The sequence below is a fragment of the Hypanus sabinus genome, chromosome 1 (assembly GCF_030144855.1).
Source record: "Hypanus sabinus isolate sHypSab1 chromosome 1, sHypSab1.hap1, whole genome shotgun sequence".
NCBI classification, from domain to species: domain Eukaryota; kingdom Metazoa; phylum Chordata; class Chondrichthyes; order Myliobatiformes; family Dasyatidae; genus Hypanus; species Hypanus sabinus.
Window position 1 is genome coordinate 63,678,570 of NC_082706.1, and position 16,773 is coordinate 63,695,342.

At 41.2% G+C, this 16,773-nt stretch overlaps 1 protein-coding gene across 5 annotated transcripts in view; it reads left to right on the top strand.

Annotated features, from left to right (window-relative positions):
• Nucleotides 1–16,773, top strand: part of LOC132394392 (arf-GAP with SH3 domain, ANK repeat and PH domain-containing protein 1-like) — a 426,165-nt gene that overhangs the window by 385,645 nt on the left and 23,747 nt on the right. For all 5 annotated transcript variants that reach the window (XM_059970475.1, XM_059970494.1, XM_059970464.1 and 2 more), the window contains one exon: nt 5,733–5,802. In XM_059970475.1, coding sequence (XP_059826458.1) covers nt 5,733–5,802 — 70 coding nt within the window. The remainder of the gene's footprint in view (nt 1–5,732; nt 5,803–16,773) is intronic.

The following is a 16,773-nucleotide window of genomic DNA, read 5'->3' on the forward strand; positions in this document are numbered from 1 at the left end:
GTCAAAATATTAGATACACAACAGTTCCAACTTCAGATTTGTCTTCCTGTTCTTAGCCTACTGGTTTTTACACTAATCATGGAAATGCTGATGGATTGTCCCACTTACCCTTTGAAAAGAATATACTAGAGAATTTTACAAAAGACATATTCTCCCTAATGCAAATTTAAAGTCTCCTTATTACAACAGAGCCAAAAGGAAATCAGAAAGGACCCCCACACTCTCTGAGATCTATGTGGCAACTCAAAATGGCTGGAATGTGCAGCAGAAATTCTAGTTCCATTTTTACCAGCACTAGGATGAACTTGCCCTTGTCAGAGGTTGCCTTATGTGGGGATTCGAAGTCGACGTACCATCCAGCTTGACAGCGAAAGTGTTGGTGGAGCTACAAGTCAGTTATCAAGGTGTGGTCAAAATGAAAGTGTTGGCTCAAAAATTTTTCTGTTATGACAGCTTGTTTATTCAGGCAGGCTAATTAAAAAAACATGGGCAGAGACATGGGTGGATAAGGACTATGAAATTGTCATTGGTATTGTGTGATGTTGGAGATCAGAAGTCAGAGGCTTCAATCAGGAGACGGGTGTTTGATGTTAGAATGATGCTAACTTCTTCAGTGATTTGGAGACAGTGTATGATCCAGGAGTGCTGGTTAAGTACAATAGGATATGAACTTGCACCCAGATGCTTTTGAGTGTAGGTATGTCTTTGAAAGCTCCATGCAGAATCAGCAAAACTCATGTCACCTGTCCAGTCATTACAAAACCCTGATCACTGAGCATCTGGCTCACCAGGTATAGGTTGCTAAATTCCCTGTGCACTCATTAGGGCTGTGTTCCCTTGCAAGATTCAAAGATTATGATTCAAATTTAATTACCACTTGTACACTGAAAAATGAGTCACTTCCATTAACAACCAACATCCCTGAAGGTAGTCGACACCCATTCTGATGCCAAAATAGCATGTCCACCACAACACAAACACAGCCAAACAGAAGACAATAAGCAACAAAACAACAACAGCAACTCAAATCCCTTCCCTCCATCCCACCAATGTACATACACAGTCTTCCAACCCTAGGACAGGTCATCTTCAGCCTCCAACCCTCTACCCTCAGTGAACTTGGTTTATTTACTCTCCAATGCTTCATCTGCACTGGCAGGGCCCTGATTTCTGTGCTCACTTCACTTACCAAGGCCCGATTACTGCTCTCCCCTCAGTGGCCTATCTATGGAAAATAGTGCCTATGGCAATCACTGAAATTGCACCCCTGTCCAAACATCTGACACCCATCTTCTAGAACTTTACCATAATATCAGCTCAAAAATACGTCAAGCTCATTAATCTTTTAATTAATGAATTACCCATGGAGGCTCTCAAATACGAAAGTATTAATTTTAACTTGCTGAATGATCTCTCACAGCTGGCGATGGAAACTGTGATGGTTAGCATTTTCTGAATAGCAATGTGAAGATTGGGGAAGACACTCTCATCTCCATACGGAACAATAAATTCAAGAAGCTCTACAGGTTTTGATATTTTCATGTTGACCCACCTTGATAGCAACATTCTGCAATCCAAAATTTCTTCATATAGCTGATGTCCATCAACATCAGAGCTGTACAGTTCGCCCAGATTTTCGCACTTCTTCTTTAGATCGTTACTGTTGGCGTCGTAACACAGTTCCTCGACATCGAGAAGGAACCCAAACTTGGCATAAGTGTCATGCAAACAAGCGAACCTTTTGTCCATTTCTCTGTGAAGACGGTGGAGTGTTCCCTTCATGACTTTTTCCATTTCCTCCTTAGCTGTTAGCCCAGCGTCTCTCAAGTTCTCATCAGCCATTCATTTCTTTTGCCCCTGATGTCTTTCAACTTCAATATTCCATTCTTGACAGTGACCGACTCCTTTTTCGAGTGACTCACTGACCAACACTTCTCTTTCATCATAAAAATGATCTCAGGGCAGCATCATAGAAGTTCATGCTAGGATCCTGCAGCCTCTTGAATACAGTCAATGCGAATGAGTACTTTGTTCCAAAATCCTAGCAAGATCAGAAAATCATAACTCAACATGCAGTTGCACAGCTGCCTTGCATCACTTCTTGTTTCACTGGTCTCGTTTTCATTGTCTATCATGTCCTGGAGAACTTGAAGTATCTCCTCATGGTACTTCTGTCCTTGGATTCCACCTGGTTTCAGACTTCAACTTAACAACCACAGGCACGGCGTTTTTGAATTGTTCCTAGTGCTGTGTTGAACAAGAGAAAAACACATAGAGAGCTTCGATGGTTCCAAGAAACGTGACCATCATTGTATCCTGCTTGGCTGCATGTACACCCACCAAGTTGAGTGAGTGATTGTCGCAATTCTCAAACACTGCCAGGTTGTTTTCCTCACTTATTCGTTGATGAACACCACTTCTGTGTCCAGCCATCACAGCAGCGTTGTCATAGCACTGTGACCGACAATCTTTTCGTCTTTCTCTAGCTGTTTCGAGATGTCTTCAAGCAAGCTCTTAGCATCCTTCTGGCTTATCTGGATAAAACCAAAGAAGAACACTCTAACACGGACTGTTTTCCTCTCAATATCAACATCCACATACCTCACTACTTCTGACATCTGCTCACAGTGTGCCTGATCAGGAGTCGAGTTGAACATGAGACTATAGTACTTGGCTTTACAAATGCTTCTCAGTAAACTCTGGCGAACAGTGGATGCCATCGTGGATGAATTCATTCTGGACATCTGGTGAAAGATAAGACATGGATCCGGGATGACTTTCCAAATGAGTGAGGTGTTCTTTTATGACAGGTTAAAGATGGCCAGTAGTTTCAGTAAGCCAAGGAAATTTCCCACATTGGAGTTATCGTCTAGCTGAAGTGACTCCCTGTGTCCTCGCAAAATCAGGTTCTGAGTCACAAGGAATTTTATACAGTGAAGGATTCTTGTCAAGATATCACGCCACTTCTGCTTTTCCTTCTCAATCTGTGACTGAAATACCGTATCAATAACTCCTTTGTTTCCAGCTAAATTTCTTTCCACTGTGTGAAGCATTCCTGATGATTCTTGGCATTTTCATGAACACTAATCCTTTCGGGTGCTTTCCATTGGTTGAATCCACTTTTCTGCTCCAGTGAGGATTGATGGTCTGACCAGGAATAGAGGAGACAACAGATAGAAAATGCAGACTTTTTAGAAGGGGAATAGACCAGCCATGAGCAGGTCACTTCCTCACCATAACCATTTCCCAATTTCCTCTTGAACCAAGTTTTGTTCATTGAGCAGTTATTGGTAGGAAAGGCCCCTAACTGTTCTGGAAATACTTTGAACCCAGCTTTATTATTTCTGTTCTCAATGCGTCAGTCAGAATTGCTTTTCCAGTTTCCTTGTCGAACTTCAGAAGTCCAGTGTCATGCTGTTCAATCGCTTCTGGTATGACAGTTTGAGGCTCTTTGACACCATCCAGTTTACTACGTTCTGTGTCGTCAGGTAAAGTGTCGTCATTAAACTCAACACCACCACCACCACCATCGTCTTCCCCTCCTGTCATGTCCACGTTCTGTGTGGCAGCCTCACTCTTAATCTCCTCATACTTGGATTTATGTGACTTGACTTCCTCCTTGGCTTGTGACGCATTTGTACTTGATCCACCTTCGGATTCTAACAAACTTGTAGCAGGTGCAGGTGACTCCATGGAACGTGTCAAACTACTTGTTCCGGGCTTTTCAAAGAAGGTCATGAAGAACTTGCTCGACTTCTTGGCTTCCTCCGCCTCCAACTTTCGGCTCTTCCGTCCTTCAGCTCCACTTTCCTCCTCCTTCATGAAGAAATGTTTCATGGTCTTCTTACACTGTGCTCTGAAATAAGGCCATCCCAGTGCTTCTCACCCACATTTTAAAGACAGATCTGGAGAAAATTCTTTTTTCACTATCTGAGGATAGCTTTTCTGACTTTAATAGAAACTGCTCAGTAATGCCCAGGGCATGTGCCATACCTGCCATACCATAGATACGCCCTGTCTCCCCTCCACTTGCCAGGGTCCCGGTTCCAGCTCCCCTCTCTAGTTATGGGGCTCCCATTCCTGCCCTCCACTCTATTCACTGGGGTCCCGGTTCCCATACTCAAATCTATTTACATAGGCCCGAGTCCTCACACTCCCTTCTATGCACCAGGCCTCTGGTTCTCATGCTTCAAAACCAGCTTCAAAATGTTTCTGTGCCAGATTAATGGAGTTTAATTATGTTGAGGTAACTGTGTTAGCATCTTGGAATATTGATCCAGACAATTGAGTTTGAAACAACACAGTAAATGCTGAAGAAACTCGGCATGTCTGGCAGCATCTGTTGGGAGTAACGGACAGTCAGTTTTCAGGTTGAGACTATTTATCTGAACTGAAAGGCAGGGGAAAGATGGTTAGTATAAAAATGTGAAGGTAAGTGGTGGGATGAAAGCTGGCAGGAGGGGAAGAGGAGTGATAGGCAGATGTGGGGCAGGGTGAGGGGTGGGTGTCAGTGGAAATTGTGCCAGAAGCCATTGGAAGTGCTGAAGGTAATGGAATCTGATGACAGGAATGTGCAGCACAGGATCAAGGAGGGGGTGGTGTGGTGGGCATATGGGAATAGTGGGAGGGGAGGTCATGGATAATTGAGTGGGTGGAGGAGAGGAAAGCAGCTAATGGCTAGGTTAAGTGTGGAAAGATCAAGAAGGAAGGTACAGGGGAAGAATATTTTACTAGAAGATGGAGAATTTAATGTTCATGTCTGGTTGTAGACTATCCAGTTGAAATGGTATTTAATTAACTTTGCATTCTCCTGCCTGTCCTCTCTTCATGTCCTTCCCTTATCTTATTGAAGCCTATTAAATATTGAAAGGCCTGGATAGTGGACATGGAGTGGGGTTTTCCAGTTGCGGGGGAGTCTAAAATCTGAATTTATTTAAAGTGAAAGCTCTTGATTAGTGAGGTTACGTGGAGAAGGCAAGATAACGGGGTTTAGAGAGATAATAATCAGCCTTGATGGATTGACAGAATAGACTTGATAGGCCAAATCAACTTTTTCTGCCCTATATCTTAAGCCCATATGTGCAAGAATTTAAGATGGAAGTGGTGGGTTATGGAAATAATTTGCAAATCAGTCATCATGAGAGATTATAGGCATTGTTTTTGTTCTGTCAAAATTGATGGAATGATTAATTCTCTATTTCCTTGCAAAGTTTCTGTAGGAGATGGACAAATCAGACAGTAGTTTCCTAATTTAATCTTATGAGTGTGAAGATGCTGGAAAGCCAGAGTAACACACACGAAATGCTAGCGAAAATCTGTAGGTCAGACACCATCTATGGAGAGGAGTAAACAGTTGGCAGGAAAATGGAAGTAGATGGGGTCTCGGCCCAAAACATCGATTGTTTATTCCTCGCCATAGATGCTGCCTGACCTGCTGGATGTCTCACTAATGTTACTGCAGTGTCAGTACTATTGATTTGCCATTTGAAGTGATTAATGTACAGAATGTTCATCTGTATGCTGTATATATCATATTTCAAGTTTTAATGGCATTCATTGGATTATAAATTATGGAGTAACTGAAAATTCTGTAAAATCAGAATTTATCAGAACCTTTATTTTGAGCAGTGTTTTTTTAATGTACTAGATGTGTCAATTTTTTCGGATTTAGTAAGCAAGCTTCCATTTTCCTGTTTAATGTTGCATCAACCTAAACTATAATTCTCTCTTAGGCATAGACTCTGGTCCCCCACAATTAAATCGAACAGGAAGCAAGTTTGATGGATTGCCTCAACAACCAAGGTAATTATAGGCCTTTTTATTTTTGCACAAAACTAACCCTAACCCTTCCAAATGACAAGTTTAATTTCCTGTCAAAAGTTGAAGATACCCATCAGCTTTATTTTAATTACCTCTAAATGCATTAAGAAGATTTAGCTAACTAATGCATATTAGAAATTGTATTTGTTTCAAGTGTCTGCACACTAAGATTTAAAAAAAAGATAACTACAAAAAAGCACTTGTGGTGCTTGCTCAAAATCCTCAAGCAGATAAAAAATGGCAACCCTAACCCTTATATTAAACCTAAAGCAGGGGTCTATAAATTAGGCTAATCAAGGATCAACTTAATTCACCATATTTACTTTTATTTGCATTGAGAATTTGCCACGGTGTGTTGGCCAGGGCATGACATGCAACAAAAAAATATTCAGCCATTATACAGAACAGAGTTAGAGGTTAAAGTACAGATATATGCATATAACACACAAAAAGCAGGAGGGACTCAGCAGGTCAGGCAGCATCTATGGAAATTAATAAACAATCGATATTTTGGACCGAGGCCCTTCAGCAGGACTGGATGAAGGGGAAAGAAGCCCAAATAAGAAGGTGGGGGAGTGAAAGGAGTTCAAACTATAAGCTGATAGATGGAAAAGATGAAGAGCTGGAGAAGGAATCTGATAGGAGATGAGACTGGACCATGGGAGAAAGTGAAAGATGAGGGAGACCAGGGGAGGTAATAGGTAGGTGGGGAGAAGTGAAAAGGTAAGAGAGGGGCCAGAGTGGAAAATAGAGGAAGAGAGAGAAGAAAACGAATTACTGAAAATGAATGTTCATGCCGTCTGGATTGCATCTACCCAGTTAAAATATGAGGGGTTGCTACGACAATCTGAAAATGACCTCATCATGGCCGTAGAGGAGGCTGTGGACTGACATGTCAGAGTGGGAATTGGGATTGGAATTAAAATGATTGGAAATCCTGCATTTTGCAGATAAGCAAAGGTACTCGACAAAGCAGTCCTCCAGTCTATGTCCTCCAATGTAGAGGAGACTGCATCAGGACCACCAGATATAGTAGACTAATACCAGCATGTATTTACAATGTAAATGACATTGTAAAAAATGGCTTAAAGTGTTTATAGTGACTGAGGTAATAGATGGGGGGCTAACTAGAATGGTTGATCACATTAACTGCCTGAGGGAAGAAACTTTAAGATAGCTTGAAGTTTTTGTTTTAATAGCCTTATTGTGCTCTCCAAAAGGGAGGTTCTCATAAAGGCAGCTTGTTGGGTAGGTAGCGTCCACAATGATTTTTTCCCTTCCCATTTCTTTGTCCTGGACAAATACAAGGTAGTGGTTTGCACAACGCTTTACGTACTAGCGACCCAGGTTCAATTCCCGATGCAATGAGTTTGTAAGTTCTCCCTGTGACCACAAAGGTGCTCGGATTTCCTGTGGGTGCTCTGGTTTCCTTCCACAGTCCAAAGACATACCGGTTAGTTATTGTAAATTGTCCTATGTTTAGGCATGGGATTAAATCAGAATCTGCTGGTCAGCATGGTTCAATGGGCCAGAAGGGCCTACTCCACACTGTATCTCATTGGGTAAGTCCTGCAGTGATGGTAAACTGTGCCAGTGACCTTTCCTGCTGCCTTGAGTTCGCTGTACCTTTTGTATATTGTGAGAGGACACAGCACTAAACCGGACAGTAAGTTCATCAGTAGGTTCTGGAGAAGATGGAATTTTACCAGCTGGTGCAGAAATCCATTATCAAGGAGAAAGTAGCAGGGCATTTTCAAAATTATAATACGGTCAGTTATGGAAGAACATTGACGATATCTTTTTCAAAATGTAGTGAGCAGGGTAAATGAAGGTGAATTAGTTGATGTAATATATTTACATTTCAAGAAAGCTTTTGATAATGTACCACACGTGATTACAAGACTTCATTATATTGGAAGTAATATATTAGAATTGATAACAAAAAGCCTGCATAGGAAGAGTTGATGTTTTCTGGATGGCAGGTGGTGTTAAGGGGATTTTTACAGGGAGCTGAGCTGAGACTATATCAATAATGATAAAGATTAAGGAACTAAATCCTGAAATTTCTGGGAATAGTTCACAAGGTGCTGGACAAATGTGTCCCAGAGAGGAAGGAGTTCACAGATGGCTGGGTTAGGCAATCATGGCTGACAAAGGAAGTTAAGGACTGCATAAAAGCCAAAGAAAGGGCATATAAGGTGGCAAAAAGTGGGAAGTTGGATGATTGGGAAGCTTAAGCTCCAACAAAAGGCAATTTAAAAAGCTATAAGAAGGGAAAAGATTAAATATGAAGGAAGACTAGAAAATAATATAAAGCAGGATACGGAAAGTTTTTTTTGGTTATATAAAGAGTAAAAGGAAGGTGAGAGTTGATATTGGAGCACTGGAAAATGATGCTGGTGAGGTAGTGATGGGGGAACAAGGAAATGGCAGATGAACTTAATTGGTAGTTTGCATTTGTCTTCAGTATGAAAGACACTAGCAGTGTGCCAGAGTGTCAGGGAGCAGGAGTGAATGCCTTTTGATATCTCAAAGGAAAATGTGCTAGGCAAACTCAAGGTGAATATGTTATCTGGACCAGATGGACTACATCCCAGAGTCCTGGGAGAGGTTGCTGAAAAGATAATAGATGCATTGGTCATGATCTTTCATGAAAACCTTCATTCTGGCAAGGGAGGACTGGAAGATTGCAAATGTCACTTCACTCTTAAGAAGGGAGGAAGGCCAAGGAAAGAAAATTATAGGCCAGTTAGCCAAACATCAGTGGTTGGGAAAGTGTTGGAGTCTATAATTAAGGATGAGGTTTCGAGGTACTTGCAGACTAATGATAAAATAAGTCAAAGTCAGCATGGTTTCTGTGAAGGGAATCTTGCCTGACAAATCTGTTCTTAGAGGAAGTAACAAAAATGGTGAACAAAAGAGAGGCAGTGAGTGTTAATTACTTGGATTTTCAGAAGGCGTTTGATAAGGTGCCACACGTGCGCCTGCTTAACAAGGTAAAATCCTATGGCACTACAGGAAAAATACTGGCGTGGATAACAGAATGGCTGACAGACAGGAAGCAGCGAGTGGGAATAAAAGGGGCCTTTTCTGGTTGGCTCCTGGTGACTAGTGGTGTTCCTCAGGGGTCAGTATTGGGACTACTACTTTTCAAATTGTTTGTCAATGATTTGGATAATGGCATTGACGGCTTTGTGACAAAGTTTGTGGATGATACGAAGATAGGTGGAGGGGTAGGTAATGCTGAAGAAGCACTACCGTTGTAGCAGGACTTAGACAAATTGGAAGAATGGGCAAAAAAGTAGCAGATGGAATACAGTGTTGGGAAATGTATGATAATGCATTTGGTAAAAGGAACAATAGTGCGGACTATTACCGAAATGGGGAGAAGGTTCAAACATCAGAGATGCAGAGGGATACAGGAGTCCTTGTACAAAACTCCCAGAAGGTTAATTTACAGGTTGAGTCTGTGGTAAAGAAGGCAAATGCAATGTTGGTATTTATTTCAAGGGTAAGAGGATATTAAAAGCAAGGAGGTAAGCAGAACACTAGTCTGCCCACACTTAGAGTATTGTCAACAGTTTTGGGCCCCATGTCTCAGAAAAGATGTATTATCATTGGAGAGAGTCGAGCGAAGGTTCACGAGGATGATTCCAGAAATGAAGGGGTTAACATGTGAGGAGCATTTGGCAGCTTTGGGCTTGTACTCACTGGAATTTAGAAGTATGCAGGGTGGATCTCATTGAAACCTACCAAATGTTGAAAGGACTAGATAAGGTGGATGTGAAGAGGATGTTTCCTCAGGTGGGGGTACCCAGAACAGAGAGAGCACAGCCGCAAAATTGAGAGGCAACGCTTTAGAAGTAAGGAGGATTGTTTGTAGCTAAACAGTAATAAATCTGTGGAATGCTCTGCCACAGATTGCAGTGGAGGCCATGTTCATGCATATATTTAAGGTGGAAGTTGATTGTTTCTTGATTGGTCAGGAAATCAAAGGATATGGTAAGAAGAGAGATGTATGGGGTTGAGTGGGATCCCGAATCAGCCCTGATGGAATGGGGAGCAGACGCGATGGTCTGAGTGGTCTAGTTCTGCTCCTGCGTCTTACAGTCTAAATGATGCAAGTCCATAATTCTTTGAAAGTAGTATCACAGGTAGATAGGGCCATAAGGAGGGCCTCAGGCACTTTGTCTTTCATATATTAAAGTATTAGGTATGGCAGTTGTGATGTTATGTTGAAACTGTGTAACAGGTTGAAGCTGTATAGGATATTGGTGAGGCCTAATTTGTCCCACTGTTGTTACCCACGTACAGGAAAGCTGTCAATAATATTGAAAGATTACAAAGAAAATTTACAAGTTGCTAAGGCTTGAGTTACTATAGGGAAAGGTTGAGTAAATTAGGATTTTATTCCCTGGTGTGTAGGAGAATGAGAGGGAGATTTAATATAGGTATACAAAATTAGGAGGGTATAGATAATGTAAATGCAAGCCAGGCTTTTTCCAATGTGTTCCTGTGAGACTAGAATTAGACATCATGGGTTAAGGGTGAACTGTGAAATACTATAGAGGAAAATAAGAAAGAATTTCTTCACTCAGGGAATGGTGAGATTATGGAACAAGCTGTCAGCAGAAGTGGCAGATGCAGGGCTGATTTTGGATTTAGAAGTTTGGATAAGTACATAGACGCGAGGGGTATAGAGAGCTATGGTCTGGTTGCTGGTTGATGGGACAGTTCAGCACAGACCAGGTGGGCTGAAGGAATGTTTCTTTGCTGTAGCCAAATTTGTTGACAATAGGAACAGATGTGAAAGCATGTTATAAGGAGGAAGCAGAGTTTGGTAAAGAATGAAGGTAGTTAATTGAATGGGCAGAAATTTGGAAGCGGCAGTACAATGTGGGGCAGTGCTTAGGTATTCGCTTTACAAAGAGTAATCTCTCTCCAGATAAACACAGTGTTAACGTGGAGAGAGATTACAGAATGCTGTGCTGTAAAGTGATTTAAATATCCTTGAACACAAAATATGCCATGAGTAATTAGGAGGCCAAAAGGATTCTTCCTCCAGCATCCAAGGATAGTGGAAATGCTAAATTGTCCCATGGGTAGGTGACTAGAGAGTCAATGGGAGCAGATGGCCATGAGAAAGAATAGTTTCAATGAAACAGTGTTCGGGGATGAGACCAATAAGGAAGTTCTGTGAGCCACTGTATACCAGGTGGGCTGAATATCTTCAAAGGTTCATTTTATTATCAAAGTATGTTTGCAGAATATAATTCTGAGATTCGTCTTCTCCAGATAGCCATGAAATACAGAAAAATGATGGAAGTCATTGAATAAAAGACATGAACACTCCCCCCGCACAAAAAAGAAAAAGAAACAAAAACTCGCAATCTTCAATCTCCCCCCAACCCTTCTCTTGCACAAAAACTAACAGATCACCCACAAGTGTAAAAGAAAGAGCGACAATAACATCAAACTTCCATCACACGCTAAAAACCAACAGATTCCCAACACAGAAAAAACAAGAACATCAGACCCCCAAATCCCCAAATATTCCCTTTAAGACAAAAGAAAAGCATGACAATTAAGTATTAAATCCGAAGGCAAGCAAGAAATAGGATCAGAGAACAAAATCTTGTTAAAAGGTCAGATTTAATCATGCCAAATTGAATGGTGCTATATTAAAACCAGGTAACACCATCCCTACTGTGGAGTATGTTGGATGAAGCATCATTTTATGGGGGTTTTCAGCAGCAGAGACTGGAAATCTGGTTGGGATTGATGGGAAGCTGAATGCTGTTAAATACAAAAAGATCTTAGATAAAAACCTGCTAGCCTCTGCCAAAAGCTTAAACTGGGGAGGAAGTTCATCTCTCAGGAGGACAGCAACCTAGTGCGCACTGCCAGAGCAACCATGCAGTAGCTTCAAATGAAGAAAATTGATATCCTTGTATGGCCCAGTCAGAGTCCTGACCTTAACCTGATCCAACATCTCTGGCAAGACCTCAAGATTGTTGTCCACTACCCTCCCAAACTAACCTGGCACAGTTTGAGCAATTTTGCAAGGAGGAATGGACAAATCTTGCTCCATCGCACTGTGCAAAGCTAAAAGAGACTTATCCAAAAAGACTACTGGCTGTAATAGCTGTGGGAGGTGGTTCAACTAAGAACTGAGCAAAGAGGGATAAATACCTTCGAAATTCTGACATTTCAATATTTGAATTTTTGGTTTTTCATGCTTTATAATTTTCCCTGTCTTTCGGGCTTCACTGTGGAAAAATAAAAATTATCAGTTAAATTATTCAAAATCCCTGGTTGTTATACACATTTATGTGAATAAAGCGTTGGGCACTAAATATTTTTACAAGTCACTGTTTTGGAAGAGTTGGTTGTTGTGATAGCAGATGCAGAGGTTATCGTCCTCCACAACTTGAGGGCTTTTTAGATTTTAGACACATTATATTCTGCAGACGCTGGAAATCCAGAGTAGCATACTGGAGGAACTCAGCACCTCTCATAATCTGTGGAGAGGAATAAACAGTCGACTTTTCAGGCTGAGACCTTTCATCTGGACTGAAGATTTTGGAATGGTTCTTGCAGATTAGAGGGTAGAATATGTGCCCCCACTATTAAATGAAGTGAAGAATGAAAGGGAACTACCAACTTGTTAAACTGACATCAGTAATTGGAAAATTGCTGGGATCTATAAACAAAGGATATATCAGTACACTGAGAAAAAAGATGTGATTGAGCAATGTCAACGTGAATTTATGAAAGGGAAATCATGTTTGACTGCCACTTTGAAATTCTCTTTGGATATATCTGGTAGAGTATTTAATGGGGAACCAGTGGATGTGGTGTCTTGGATTTTCAGAAGACCTTTGATAAGTTCCTGTATGGGAACTTGGTGAACAGGGTTTGGACCCTGTGGGACAAATAACATAATAATTCTGTGGATTGAGAGTTTTATCAACAAACAATAAACAAAGAGAAGGGGTAAATGGATTCTTCTCGGGCTGGGAGGCTTAACAGGTGGAATGTTTTGCAATTTCTATTGACAGTTTGCCTGAGGGTACTTAATAAGTGTAATATTTATGTGTGTTAATAGTCAAAATTAAATAGGAATAGTGAGTAATGAGGATGCAAAGATGCTTCAGTAGGATATAAACTGACAACCCTCAATGACAATTTATTTGGTATTCCTGTACACCCCGTTAATGCCAATATCTATTCAATCAAGTAGCAGCATAAAAACCGGCAGATATGGTTAAGAGGTTCAGTTGTTGTTCAGACCAAACGTCAGGATGGTTCAAGTATCTCAGAAATTGCTGATCTCCCAGTATTTTCACACATAACAGTCTCCAGAGTTTACCGGGTATGGTGCGGAAGAACAAAAACACCTAGTGAGCAGAAGGTTTGTAGATGACAATTTCTTGTTAATGAGAGAGGTCAGAGGAGAATGCCCAGGCTGGTTCAAGCTGGAAGTACTCTTGAGTTCAAAAATATATTACACTACAATTATGCAGTGCCTTGTTGAAAATAGTTAAAAAGGTATATAAAATATAGAAAACGTGGTTTAGCTGAGTAACGAATTATGTAGATAAATGAAATTCAGAACAAATTAGAACACAACCAGTACCACTGGTGATTTTTCATCGTATCTGACGATGACAGGAAACCAGTGTGGAAGAGGTTTTTAAGTGGAAAAAGCCATTGCATTGGGGCAGTTCCACTCTCTTATCCTCAGAAGTTAGGGGTCCAGTGGGATGAGTAGACGTCACATCTGGGGTCTTGTGGATTACCAGGATTACTTCTGTGCCTCGTCACACCGTTCACTGTCCACATAGCGTTACAGAACATCCTTCCTGGCCATTGGATCTCACTGTAGACCTCATCTGCCCAGTCTGCCAGAGGTGACTTTGCATGGTAGGACAGGAATGTCCCTATCTCACCAGGGTATAAGACCCACTGGCTGCCTGTCTGTCAAAGCAGTGTACTGGGCTGTGGCCACAGTTGCATGCAAGTAGCTACTTGGAGCCACGGGTGAGAGCTGAGTTTCCAGTGGGGTCTGAAGAAAACATTGAAGATGATATTTTTTATATATCTTTTTAATTATTTTCATGAAACTTTGTCTATTGAGTCAGCCGCTTAATTAGGCCAAAATGTCCTGTTTCTGATGTGTCCTGATTAACCGGAATCTAATATATATCATTTTTAAGATTAGAATTGTGTACCGTACACCATGTGGTTTCAAGGCACTGCATAATTGTAGTATAATATACTTTAGTACTCAAGAGTACCTCCAGCAATAAAGACCCAAAGCTCCAGTGCCAACAGCAGCTGCTGAATTACTGGTAGTTCACCAAGTTAGAGTCCGTCATAGAACCATACAGCATGAATTCAGCTCAGTCTGCCCATGCCGACCATTGTGCCAACCCAGCTCGTCCCAGTTCCTTGTATTCAGCCCATATCACTAGGATTAGCATGTAGCTATTCTTAAATGATAGCACCCTCAATCACTCCCTCTGGCAGCTCATCCCATATACTCACCAGCTTTCTGCACGGAAAAAGCTGGGTGCACCTTTTCTGAAAGGTTAACTTGTCAAGTAGACAATTATTTTACTACTGCCTTACATATAGTCAGTGGTCATTTTATTAGATAGCTCCTGTACCTATTAAAGTACCCACTGAGTGTTTGTTCATGGTCTGTAGCCCATCCACATCAGGATTTGATACTGTGCATTCAGAGCTGCTCTTCTGCACTAGTTTTAACACGTGATCATTTGAATTACTGTCACCTTTCTGTCAGCTTGAACCAAACTGGCCATTCTGCCATTTGATAGCCTATACTCGCTGGAGTTTAGAAGAATGAGGGAGCATCTCATTGAAACCTATCAAAAGCAAAAAGCTGAGGTAGAGTGGATGTAGGGAGGATGTTTCCTATAGTGGCTGAGTCTAGAACCAGTGGGCATAAGGTCAGAATAGAGGGACAACTATTTAGAATAGAGATGAGGAGTAAATTCTTTAGCCAGCAGATGGTGAATTGCCATAAAACAGCTGCCCAGGCCAAGTTATTGGGCATATTTAAAGTGGAGTTTGATAGGTTCTTGATTAGTAAGGGCAGCAAAAGTTATGGGGAGAAGGCAGGAGATTAGGGTTGAGATGGATAATAAATCAGTTATGATGGAATGGCGGAGAAAATTTGATAGGTTGAAAAGTCTAGTTCTGCTGCTATGTCTTACGGTCTCAAAGGAATCTTAAAATTAGGGGTTGCAGCCTTTTAGTGGGTAGGCCAATTGTGACTAAAATAAGTCATCACTAAAAGGGTGAAAAATCTTTGGAATTCACTGTGCCTGGGAGCTGTAGAGGCCCAGTTGTTGTGTTCATCAGAGAGATTTATAGGTTTTTAGACATTGAAGAATCAAGGAACCATATATGAAACAGTAGGCCCAAGAGGGCTGAATAGTCATGGAGAGTAAGTATAGCACAAAAACAGGCTCTTTGGCCCATCTAGTCCATGCCAAAACCATTTTAACTAACTACTCCCATCGAGCTGCACCAAGACCATAGCCCTCCATACCCCTACCATTGAAATCGAGCTTGCATGCATCATCTGTGTTGGCAGCTCATTCCACACCCTTACAACATTCCTGAGTGAAGAAATTTCCCCTCATGTTCCCCTTAACCCATGACCTCTGGTTGGAATCCCACCCAGTTTCAGTGGAAAATGCCTACTTGCATTTACCAATGTATACTCCTCATAATTTGTATATCAAATCTCCTCTCAATCTTCTATATTCTAAAGAATCTACTCAATCTTTCCTTATAACTCAGGTCCTCCAGACCCAGCAGCATCCCTGTAAATTTTCTCTGTACTCTTTCAACCTTGTTTACATCTTTCCTGTCGGTAGCTGACCAAAGTTGCACACAATACTACAAATTAGGCCTCACCAATGTCTTGTATAACTTCAACATAACATTCCATTTTATGTGCAGGCCAGTGTGTCAGAAGCATTCTTGTGTTCAATTTCTTTTGTTAACAGGTGAGAACAAGATAAATTTTAGATTAGCTTTGATGTTGTTGAATGACTTATCTGGCTGAAGAGGATGCCTGCAGCCCTGTAGCAGCCAGCAAATCATCCCACAAATGCTCATTCGTATGTATGGATGTACATAACTTGGGCATTTATAACCTGGGGAAGACATTTATTAGGGAAATTGTTCAATTATTCAAATACTGCACTTCCAAAGCAAAAGTTAATGGGCTTAATTGGTCTTAATTCAGGCTATTTTTACCCCTTAGTTATACCACTCCCACACTTACCTTTTAGGACCCTGTTGGTCAAATAGTACTCCAGGTCTCATTGCTTTGTCTGTCTTGTGAAGCATCACGGCCCAGACAATTTGACTTTGAGCAGCAGATTCTGAGGGCCTGCTACCCTAACTCCATAACTTATCAACAGCTCTTTAGGACCTCTGTCTCAACAGATTTGGTACCAAGTCCTTCAGTAAAGCAGAAGATCAGATGTAGGCATATTCCTGACTTGTGTTTTGCAGGTGTGGATGTCAGGAACATAGTGACCATATACTGCCTGTTGTAGAGTACTTTTCTTCTCTTAAAGTCAACGTGTCAACCCAATTAAAAAATATCATATATCCATATATGATTGGACTGCTACTGACCACCCTTTCAATTTAATAAATGACGATGTACTCCTGATGAAGGGTTTCGGCCTGAAACGTCGTCACTACCTCCTCCCATAGATGCTGTCTGGCCTGCTGAGTTCTGCCAGCATTTTGTGTTTTTATGTTTTTCTTTCAATTTAATAGGTTGTTTGAATCAAAAACTACTTGTAACCCAATCAGACCTAGAATGTTTGCCATGAGTATGCTGGGATACAGTACATTCATAGCTGAATAATTTAATATAATGCCTGGTAATTCACTATACAA